The sequence below is a fragment of the Fusarium falciforme genome, chromosome 1, assembly GCF_026873545.1.
Source record: "Fusarium falciforme chromosome 1, complete sequence".
Lineage (NCBI taxonomy): Eukaryota > Fungi > Ascomycota > Sordariomycetes > Hypocreales > Nectriaceae > Fusarium > Fusarium falciforme.
The window spans coordinates 6,308,988-6,320,267 of record NC_070544.1 but is presented as its reverse complement, the minus strand read 5'-3'; the positions used below and the strand labels follow the sequence as shown (position 1 = coordinate 6,320,267).

Sequence of the window (11,280 nt, the reverse complement as noted above, 5' to 3'; positions counted from 1 at the left end):
GCATCAACCGCCGCTCACAGTGCCGTTGGTCCTCCACGTGTGGTGTGACAGTGGCAGTTCCAAGACGTCACAGTATGACTTACTATGGAGAATATTTTTTCGAAAGGGTCAAAGAACACACTGATCAACAACTCGCGCCTTGGCTACTTGGCAAAGTGGCTAAACAAACAGGCAGCGAAATTAAATCTGCAGACCAAGACATGCTCACAGGAGCCGAGTCGGGGTAAACTGGAGATGATCCACTGTTCTTTCTGGGCATAAAAGTTTTGCAGGTCAGGCGTGTTTTTTTGTGCTGGGCAATTGTGATGGTGGATGTAGACTCTGCTGAATTGACATTTGCAATGAGGCCATCCGCTTTGCTCTGGTTGCCCAATCCAAACGCAAGTGGTGTTCACACGCATCAATCTGATGCCAGCCCGGCAATTGAACAAAAAAGAAGAAAGGATTCGGCATCTCCGCGATCATCCTTATTCCCTCCCAAACCCGTTCACACCAGAAACCACCGTTTGACGTCAGGCTCATGAAGGCGGTTGTGAGATGGTGACGCACGCCCAGGCCACGCCAAGAGGGCAGTCCTCGCGTGAGTGCTAACCATTTAAGCTTAACTGGCTTGGCGGAGAGCTTGCGGGCGCCACTCCCGGCTAACCGACGTGGTAGATCTTGTTGTCGATCATTTGTTGGTGGGCGATCTGACGTCGTTGGACCTACGGGTGAGGGTGAGGCTCTTTTTCTCAGCTGGGAGTCTGAATTGAGTTTTGGGAGTCAGAAATATTCAATTTGTGTCTATTATTGCGGGAATCACGTAAGAGGATGGTTGTGTTCGAAGGTACGATATTTGATTGACTTGACAGCAACTAGACAGCCAAGATGTTCAATGTTTTACTCGCATTAGCCTGCCGCGTAATTATCACAGTCGGGCAACTCACCTCACACAACGAACCCACAAATCCTGCAAGGCAACAGAATTAAACCAACAACTCCTGCAGTTCATCACATCTTGGAAAAACGTCATACCTCGGATTGCCCAGACTGGGATTCACCGAAGTTTCGGCCGTCGACAGCCAAAGAGAGCGACGCTCGTACTCGACGATCAATCTTGGCGGGAATCCACCAACCCTTTTTTCTCCACACGAGCCAACATCCCTTCCGAACGCCTGATTTATGTGAAGGAGAGGTGGTTCTTTTTGTTGATGGGTGATGGGATTGCGTATAATAACTGGGTCATGTCCATCTGTGTTTTGACAGAGATTCTGGAGTTGGTTGCTCATCATCTTGTTACGCCTGGGGCCCCAGATTTACCCCAGACTTCCCATGTCATTGGTACAAAGGTCAAACCCCTTTCCAAGTCTTTACTTCAAGCCTTTATTGTCATCACTTTCAAGATTGTTCAGCCGGCACAATGCCACCTCCACGGGTAGATGATGAAGCTCCATTCCAGGAGTACGGGGACAACAGTCACCGAAATTCCAGCAGCAATGGCACCCACGAAGAAAAGATGGCGACCGGCGAGCGCCGGGTGTCTACAGCTGCCCTCTTACGCAACCCTTTGGTGGGGTTGAGCCGAGACCAGGTTCTAGCTGATGTTGATGCCTTCGTCGAGGAGAAGGGCCTTCAGGAGCACCGCGATGATTTCCGCAAGGGAGCTCTCGTCGCGCAGGTCAACAACCAGGCCGGCGCCTTTGAGCAGATTGATATTCTCACGGAAGAGGAGAAAGGTGTGCTTCGAAAGGAAGAGACTCACCGTTGGCACCAGCCTTTTGCACTTTACTTTCTCTGCACTCTCTGTGCGGGATCGGCTATCGTGCAGGGTATGGATCAGACGACGGTAAACGGAGCCCAGGTATGTTCCTCTCACCTATTCATTCATCGTGATGGTCTAACAAAACAAAGGAATTCTACTTTATAGAGTTCGAGATCAATAATGTTTGGATGAAGGGATTCACCAATGGAGCTCCCTACCTCTGCTCTGCCCTCATCGGATGCTGGACCAGTCCCATCCTCAACAAGTGGACTGGACGCCGAGGAACAATCTTTATCTCTTGCTTCATGTCTACTGTTACCGGCTTCTGGATGGCTGCGTCTACATCGTAAGTTGCTTCTATCTTTTGACCTAGGCCTTCTCTAACAGTTTAATAGGCTTGGAAACTTTCTCGCTGCTCGTTTCATGCTTGGTTTTGCCGTTGGTGCCAAGTCTAGCACTACCCCTGTGTACTCTGCAGAGTCTACGCCTAAGAACATCCGCGGCGCACTCACAATGATGTGGCAGGCAAGTTTAGTCCTGCCCAGTATCAATTACTCTCACTAACTCGCGTCTCTAGATGTGGACTGCCTTTGGTATCGCGCTCGGCTTCATCGTCTGCGTAGCCTTCCAAAATGTTACAATCATCGGCGGCGAAACATCACCCTGGCGCTGGATGATGGCATCGACCTCAGTGCCCCCTCTCATCGTCATGCTTCAAGTCTATTTCTGCCCCGAGAGCCCCCGCTGGTACATGGAAAAGGGCCGCTTTGACAAGGCCTACCGGTCAGTCAGGCGACTGCGCTTCTCTGGTGTGCAGGCTGCACGAGACATGTACTATGCCTACAAGCTGCTTGAGATTGAGCGTGGCGAGCGAGAGGGACGGAATCTGCTCAAGGAGTTCTTTACTGTTCGTCGTAATCGACGCGCTGCTCAGAGTGCGTGGTTCACAATGGTAAGTTTACTGAACAAGCGTCCTTTGTTGAACATTTTCTAACATTCCTCGCTTCAGTTCATGCAGCAGTTCTGTGGTGTGAACGTTATCGCATACTACTCAACCAGAATCTTCCAAAACGCCAGCTACACACTGTCTGAGGCTCTCCTCGTGTCTATGGGCGGCGGTATCATCAATTTCTTGTTTGCCATCCCGGCAATTTACACGATTGATACCTTTGGCCGCCGCAATCTGCTATTGGTCACCTTCCCTCTCATGGCAGCATGCCTCTTCTTCACCGCCGGGACATTCAAGATCGACGAGGGCAATGACTACAGTCAAGCTCGAATTGGTTGCATCACCACGGGATTGTATCTATTCATGGCCGTCTACTCGCCTGGTCTAGGTCCAGTACCCTTCACGTACAGCGCGGAGGCATTCCCTCTTCACGTACGAGACATTGGCATGGCCTCCAGCACCGCGATAACTTGGGGATTCAACTTCATCATCAGCCTCACATGGCCACCCCTGACGGAGAAAATAACAGACACTGGAGGTTTCTGTTGGTACGGAGCATGGAACATCTTTGGCTGGATCTTCTGCTACTTCTTCCTCCCAGAGACAAAGAACCTGACTCTGGAAGAACTCGACAACGTGTTCAACGTCACCAACCGGGAGCATGCTGGATACTACACCAGGAAGCTTCCCTGGTATTTGAAAAAGTACCTCCTCTGTCAAGATGTCCCTCCTTTCCCTCCTCTATACGAGTTTGCGGCCAATGATGGGTATTATCCCAATGAGAAGCCGTCTACACGCCACGCAGAGAACTACACTACCAGGACAAACTCTGAGGACGACCAAGTCCTAGCTGGGCGCAACTAGATGAACCGCCTGAGACTAAAAGGCTGGCCACCAGCAATGTGTTCTCACATGAGTTCTGACATGTATTTGTATCAATGAGGGCCATTGGGCTAAAATGCCCCGGCGAGGAGGATTGAACTTTGGACTGACGCTATCTCGAGGCTGATTCATTGACCCACGGAGTTATTGCATGTACTCTGGGATAACTAATTACGATAGTGAATGAGACAAGTCATTACAACTTCTACCGCTCCTTATTTCAGTTGATCAATTGCCGTAAAATCAAAGCTGGCTTCGTAAAGATTGGTCGCAATTCCATCTGTTGATCACGTCTCTGCACCTGGAATTTTATATAGCACCGAAACCAAAATGAGAAGAGCGTACACACCTAAAATGTCCAGCAGGGTTAGAATAGTTTTATCTTTCAAAGTTCTTTGTTACCTGGGCTTGTGGGACCACCCTTGAAGGCTGTGTTGGGAAGGATGAGGCTATGCAAGAGGGTACATGGCGGAGCAAGCGGTGGACCAACGTACAGGAGCTGCGAGTCGTGTAGAGGTAAATGATATGAACTAAATAACAGTCTTTTATCGAAACTGCCTAAACAAATAACTGGTCCATCGATTGTCAGTGTACGCTGATGCATCATAGAGCTAAGTGGGCTGACACCGTCGGCTCATGAATCTCCCGAGCTCGCTAAACCTGGGCGCTTACAACTCAAGGCACTGTATCGTGAAACGTCACATGGGGGCGAATCAAGGGGATTGATTTTCTGTAGCGTGAAACCAGGTGGCTGCAGGTTGGCTGAGGGCAGGAGTAGCAGGGATCTTTCAGCTGTGTGAATCCTTCAACAGCACTGCCTGTCAGACATGTCGCACAACCTTGAGAACCGACTCATACAACTTCTGGTCTTAAAATGCTTTATCTAGCTCCTACAAATTGCACACGACTGTGCAAGAATCTCTCAGCTCCTGCGTGGTGAGGTCTACCACTATCTACCACTTCATCTCAGAGTCTGAGACCTGCGTCGTCTCATGGCTCAACTAATCCAAAAGCCCAGCTGATGAATAACCAACCTCCTCAAAATTCATCAATGGCACCTCTAAAAGTGTCAGCCGACGTTGTCGAATCTGAGAGAGCTCCGGAGGTTTCAACTCCATTTCTTCCAGATGCAGAAACCAAGTATCCCACAACATTAAGGCGAATTCGCGACTCATCTCGAAACATCGCATGCCTCTTCAAACAAGCATTTCAGCAAGCATGGCGCGACCTTCGAGATGCGAGACCGAAAAAGTGGTACACTCTGCGGTGGCTAGCATTTCTCTCCGTCCTGTGGAGTTGCGCGTTGATTGTTCTCATCGTTTGCTTCGCTCTGCTCTCTGCAGGCAAGTTTCGCTTCGAGGACAGCTCATGCCACCCAGATGGCGAGTTTAGCCCTTTTCGAAACAGCTTCAATTGGTGGGCGCTTAAGGGGACGTTTCAGATCACATTGAAGGTCGGGAATTTTGATTTTGCGACGGCCAAGATTATCGACGTGATATGGGATCTCGTGAGTCTTTGACTGAAAGTAGGGCCCTGAAAACGGCCGGCAGCTGATGTTCTTAGGTGGTTGGTCGAGGAGGGCAGACAATACTGGCTTTGATATCATGGCGGGCATTCGCCGACTACCTTGCCGTTTCCATCATAACCAAGCCTGCTACCTACACGACTGTGTGGCTTCTAAGATTTCAGACAGACCCATCCTTTGTCTCCATCATGAGTCTCTTACATCAATTTGTCTTCCGACGGGGCTTGGCTTCGAGAGCTGCTATGTCCTTCATGGTCGCAGCGGCTCTGCTGATCTTAGCTTTCCCCACCGTTGCCAGTTCAATGACTGGATACACGACCGTCAATAAAGCTTACATCGAGATGCCAGAGACAGGTCTCATTGAGTTTTCAGCAACGTATCCAGTGGCATATGTCATCCACGATGGTTCAAGGATTGGCCTACACGACGAATACCTGGTGCGCCTGGGGGACTGTATGCGACCCCCGTGAATAGTCTGAGGAAGATATAAGCTAACCTTGATTAGATTCTTCTGGTGACCCGATGATAGATGATGAGTCATATCTTCCAGAGTTCTATTGTCGAAACTGGGAAACAAAAGAAAAGGCAGGACGGGGGTGTTCACTACAATACGACGTTGCAAACCGTAAGACTCGTTGACAAGATGATTCCTCCCAAATCTGACCCGAGCGAATAGATGTTCAAGAATATAGATGGTCGGCAACGAGCAATAAAGATGACCGAATCAACGCCACCTTCAACAGCACGTTAAAACTTCGAGACGGACCACTCAACATATCGCCCTATTACATACCCTACTCCCTCATGTTTTACTACAACTGGTCTGACCCTTACAACCTCACTGAGGGAAGAGACTCGAAGGCGTCAATTAGCCAGGCAAAGGACAAGAAAAAGCTTGTGTACGATGTTTCAGGGAAACCGTTTAATCTCACGGAACTGGAGAAAGCGGGAAACTGTTCACCAGTTCCAGACGCAAGTGTTCTCGCCCATTTGGTGTTACAAAAGCTAACCGGGCTGTGTTCTAGAGATTCCAATGGGGTTTCTCGTTCCTGCAAGTCCTTGCTCTGTCGATATTTCTCCTACTCTGGACCTTTGGCATCGCCATCATGTGGACGAAAGCCTACATGACGCTGAAGTTGAACGGGTGCTCTACACATTCAGCAGGATGGAAGTCGCTTCTCGAATATGCGAGCGCCATAGAAGCCGAACTCAAAGAAGCTGGTATTGACCACAGGACTCTCGACGATGACCAACTTGACGAGAAGATTCAATCCGTCCTTCATGGTGGGTCGATCTCGTCTTCGGATATTCTCCCCAAAGGGATCTACAGCCTACGGCACGACGCAGGCCAGGGCATATTTGCTTTCTTGCCTCATGTTGCGCAATGGATAGGAAGAGAAAAGTGGTGGTTCCTCGCTCTCATCTTTTGGCTCCCGACCTGCCTCGTCAGGACAAAGTACAAGTCCTCTCCTGATGAAGCGGCGTCGATGGGCATCTACGGAGCGTTCATGGCTGCGTTTGGGGCAGTGGTCGCTTCTAGTGCAGGTGTCAACATGAAGCAGAGATTGGTGCTCTTCTTGTGTTTTGGACTGACTGCTGTCTTGTTTTATGTCGCTGTTTACTTGCTTTGCATGATTCCTGGTGTTCTGCTTGGGGCTCGAGCGGCGCAGTTTGGGTCAAAGACGGGGAGCAAGATTGTCTTGTTCTCGTTACCGTTCATTTTCAACCTTATCATAACTGTAGTGTGTTTTCTTCCTTAAGTTGAACAAAAATGTCAAGATGGTTGTCGATCGCACCATCCGAGCCGAGGTCATGATCACATCATGTTTCGAGAGCCTTCTACCATCGGCCTTTTTTAACACCCATCAAAACCCCTGCTCGGACAGGTGAACAATTTAAACACTCCGATTTTGCAGAGGCATCTCTACCTTTGCAGTCCTCAATCCCGACTATCGATGCCAAAAACCGGTCTAGGCCCGCCCCTAGCGGAGGAACTCATCTCCAGCGGAGGAGGCTGCGGAGCAATATCCCGCCGACTCATGGGTCGGTTGCTGCTTTGGGTAAATAGGCCATTTCACCTACGGAGACGGGCCTCGGCACGATTTTAATGGTCGGGACGTGTTTTTTGATCCGTAATTCCACGTTGAATCTCAATAAATATTGTTGGCTTTACCCCTTATAACAAGGTCTCTTCTATGATCTAGGCATCTCAGTTTTTAAACCAACACACAATCATGATGGCGCAATCACCACTCTCTGATCCACTAACGCTGCCCTGCGGCTTGACCTTGCCAAACCGACTAATCAAAGCGGCCCTCGCCGAGCAAATGGCCGACTGTCAACAGCTTCCCACACCAGCTCAATTCACCCGAACGTACGGCGCATGGGCAGATGGCGGTTGGGGCATGATCATGACGGGCAACGTCCACATTGACGAAAAGTTCCTCGGAGACCCCGATAGCACCGCTATGAACGGAAGTATCGCGGAGGAGAAGGTTATCGCGGCCTATAAGGGGTTAGCTGATGCTTGTCGACGGGCAGGGACACCAGCGATCATGCAGATTAATCACCCTGGTCGACAGTCCCCGTTAAATGCTGGAACAAAGTCATTTTGGACCAAGAATCTCGCTCCGAGTGCTGTGCCTTTGGACATGGGCTCGGATTTGGTGTCAAGGTTGGCGAGCTGTGTCGTCTTTGGCACTCCCAAGGAGATGACTCTCGAGGACATCCAAACAGTCATCCAGCGCTTCGCCAACGCGGCAAGGATTGCTGCTGCCGCTGGATTCGACGGAGTAGAAATACATGCTGCTCACGGATACCTGCTTGCACAGTTCCTATCAGCAAAGACTAACCTCCGAACCGATGCTTATGGCGGATCAGTGACAGCCAGGGCAAAGATTGTTACGGACATCATCAAGGCTGTTCGCGCTGTCGTGCCCGCAAACTTCTGCGTTGGCCTCAAGTTCAACTCTGCCGACCATCAATCTCCTACTGAGTTGCAAGAGTGTCTTGAGCAGACTGCTTTCATTGCCGAAGCTGGCCTGGACTTTTTGGAGGTCAGCGGAGGAAGCTACGAGAACCCAACAGTAAGATTCACTCTTCCGAGTCTGGAACAAACGGGGGTTGAAGCTGACACAGATGGCAGATGATTATGGGAACTGAGGAAATTGCAAAGTCAGAAAAGACGGCAGCAAGAGAATCCTTCTTCTTAGAGTTTGCCCGCGAAATGAGAGCCAAGCTTCCAGACATGCCACTCATGGTAACTGGAGGCTTCCGCACTCGTCTAGGCATGGAAGCAGCTCTAAAGGAAGGAGCCTGTGACCTCATCGGCATTGGAAGACCATCAGTCCTAAACCCCTCTCTTCCAGTCAACACCATCTTGAACGCCGAGGTCAGCGATGAAGACGCCAAGTTGTACGCACGCAGAGTACATGCTCCTTGGCTTCTGAAGAAGTTTGCGCCTAGATCAGTTGGTGCGGGTGTTGAAAGCGTAAGTTGATAAATCCTTGAAGTTGTGAGTAGTGCTGACTCTTGATTAGGCTTGGTATAGTAAGCAGATGCAACAGATAGGGAGAAAGTGAGGGAGAGGTTGAACCCTATCAAGCAGTACACTATTTCATATGTCATGTAACATTAGAAGTACATAATTAGAATCTAGAACTTAGATTCGTTCAGAACAGGACACGAAGAATTCAGAGCATTCCTTAAACTTGGTTACAAGTGAAGTTGCAGTTGATAAGAATATTGACTCGGTCGCGCATGGCCTTTGACTCGAGATGTCTACCAAACGATAACAAGAGTAATACGCTTCTTCTTGACACAAGTTAGTAGGCATAAAAGAGCCTCTCCTCGTTGTTCTCCCGTCTGATCTTGCGGTTCTCACGAATCAACATCCACCTCATAAGCCAAGCCAACAACGCCGAAGCAGCAGAAAACGCAGCACTGCTCGACATGGCAATGGTATACCTAGGTTCATCCGACTTGGGCCACAGATACTGAAAGAGTTAGCATCGGCTCTGTAGATGCAACTTTGAAACTTACAGGCGTGTAAATGGGACTCAGCGAGGCGATTGTGTTCACTATAGCGAGGGAGATGGCCTTCTTCTCCTTGGTTTGGCCGCATGTACTGGAGACCCAGCCGAGGATGACACTGTTGCAAGCGTAGACGCCGCTTGCAAATGCGCACATTGCAAAGTAGCGAGCGCCTACGTTCATGGTGGTGCAAGCAAGGATGAAGCCAAAGACGGCAATGACTTTGGCAACGGTGATGTGCCAAGTCCTCTCATTCATTCGACCTATTCAGCTGTCAGCATAATGGCTTCTTGTACTGAGTTTTCGAAACCTACCAGAGTTGGCAGCCCATGCAATGCATACAATTCCCGAGACGATATACGGCGGGCAAGTCAAAGCAAGGGTGACATTTCGACCAAAGCCCAACGTGCCCACGATGGTTGGGAAAAAGTTCTTGAAATTGCTGGCGGCCATATGAAAATGTTGCATGAAGATGAGAACCCAGAGCCGAGGATCCCGGCAGGCGTCGATGAGGCCAGCCCAAGTTGTCGTGTTGGTTTTGATCTGCACCGTGTCGGCCGCGACTCGCGAGTGGGCTAGTTCCCTCTCTTCCTCGGAGAGCCAGCGGGTGTTGATGGGTTCGTCTGGGAGGATCCAGGCTGACATGACCGAGATGACAAAGGTGATTATGCCTTGGAGTATGAAGAGCCATCGCCACCCAGAAAGGCCTGCTACGCCGCTCATCTCAAAGACTCCTATGGCAATGAGCCCGGCAAATGCCGTTCCGCAGATGTTGGCTGTGAAGAGGATCGAGATTCGAGTGGCAATTTCCTTGCGAGTATAGAAAATCGAGAGCATGTAGAGGGCGCCGGGGTAAAAGGGGGCTTCGGTGATGCCGAGGAAGAAACGAGTGAGGAGGAGGCCCTTGAAGTCCTTTGCGATGGCGGTGAGGGTGCTCACGACAGCCCAGAGTGCCATGGCTCCGGACATGAAGAGGGAGGGTCGAAGACGAGTCATGAGCATGTCTGAGATATGTCAGCGAGGATACAGTTATGGGAAGAACGGGTGACGAACTCGATGGAATCTGCCCGAGGATATATCCCACAAAGAGGATAGAAACACATGTCTGATACTCTGTGGAAGAGAGGTTAAGCTCTTCCTCCAAGTTATCCAACCTAGCGACGGTGATGGCATTTCGATCAAGATAGTTGAACCAATACATGATCCAGAGCATGGGGAGGATGACCCAATCGAGCTTGCGAACAAGCCTGATCTCGGCTGGGTTGGTCTTGCTGCGAGCGCCTGTGCCATCTCTCGCTGCAGAAATATGGCTTTCATGCTTCTCTAGATGATTGGACTGGCCCTTCTCCTCGTCGTGAGCCAGCTGGTCAGTGCGTGGAGCCTCAGACATGTTGGCTTGTCTGTGTATAATACAATAGAAGGTATGGAAGAAGTATTGGGTCTGATGAGGATGCCTCCATTGCTGAGAGGCGGTCTGTCTTGATATAGGCCTCGAGGAGCAAGCACTTGCCGTGTCCAGAGTCCAGATTACCCCGGACTACCCCGCGTTACGCTAGTGATGCCGGCCTGGCCAATGTATTCCCCGCCTGGAAACAAGGTTTACGCATTTTGGCTTGCTAGTCACGCTCGATGCAGGTCGCCCAGACTCTCAGAGCGTGGTCCAGCCCTGAGGCATTGGGAGGTCTTCTCTTGGTCAAAGCAATAAAATTCCTCCTCAACATATCGAATGAAATGGTCTCAGAAAACTCCAAGAAACCCAGTTACTTATCTCGTGTAACCATTCCTGCAAAGCCCGTCGCCTGAGGAGCATCCACGGAATTGGTTTCAAGACATAGACAACCTCACGCAGATCAGCCCCATCTTCTCGCTCATCAATCTAGACTAGACTGTAGCCCCTGCACCATAACCCCCTTTCCAACAAGGATCCAATCGCCAATCAAGCGCCATAGTACGAGCCGTGGTTGCCGTCGGTGTCGTTCCGGCTAAGGGCGGACTCACCCGGACCGGAGTGGATACCCATGGCCCGGAGAACATACCGGCTGAGAGAAGCGTGTTCACCAAGCCATTTCCCCGAACTTGGCATTGCATACGTAGTTAGCGGGTCATGGGGGTGAAGTAGATTGGATGAATTATCCTAAGACGGCTAAGAGG

At 50.3% G+C, this 11,280-nt stretch overlaps 4 protein-coding genes across 4 annotated transcripts; 3 read left to right on the top strand and 1 right to left on the bottom strand.

The window, feature by feature from the left end:
- Positions 1–1,399: 1,399 nt before the first annotated feature.
- Positions 1,400–3,554, top strand: NCS54_00182500 (Hypothetical protein; the record flags this gene model as incomplete). Its single annotated transcript, XM_053147440.1, has 5 exons — positions 1,400–1,840; positions 1,891–2,087; positions 2,137–2,275; positions 2,319–2,693; positions 2,751–3,554. The coding sequence occupies 5 exons, from the start codon at positions 1,400–1,402 to the stop codon at positions 3,552–3,554; spliced, it is 1,956 nt and encodes a 651-aa protein (XP_053003415.1).
- Positions 3,555–4,623: 1,069 nt separating this feature from the next.
- On the top strand, positions 4,624–6,857 carry NCS54_00182400 (Hypothetical protein; the record flags this gene model as incomplete). The annotated part of the gene is made up of 5 exons (XM_053147439.1): positions 4,624–5,079; positions 5,136–5,550; positions 5,603–5,722; positions 5,774–6,069; positions 6,123–6,857. 5 exons carry the CDS (start codon positions 4,624–4,626, stop codon positions 6,855–6,857), a joined length of 2,022 nt encoding a protein of 673 aa, XP_053003414.1.
- Positions 6,858–7,331: 474 nt separating this feature from the next.
- NCS54_00182300 (Oxidored-FMN domain-containing protein) lies at positions 7,332–8,678 on the top strand (the record flags this gene model as incomplete). Its single annotated transcript, XM_053147438.1, has 3 exons — positions 7,332–8,183; positions 8,243–8,587; positions 8,637–8,678. The coding sequence occupies 3 exons, from the start codon at positions 7,332–7,334 to the stop codon at positions 8,676–8,678; spliced, it is 1,239 nt and encodes a 412-aa protein (XP_053003413.1).
- A 243-nt stretch (positions 8,679–8,921) lies between these two features.
- Positions 8,922–10,519, bottom strand: NCS54_00182200 (MFS domain-containing protein; the record flags this gene model as incomplete). The annotated part of the gene is made up of 4 exons (XM_053147437.1): positions 8,922–9,092; positions 9,139–9,392; positions 9,444–10,133; positions 10,183–10,519. The coding sequence occupies 4 exons, from the start codon at positions 10,517–10,519 to the stop codon at positions 8,922–8,924; spliced, it is 1,452 nt and encodes a 483-aa protein (XP_053003412.1).
- Between the last annotated feature and the right edge of the window lie 761 nt (positions 10,520–11,280).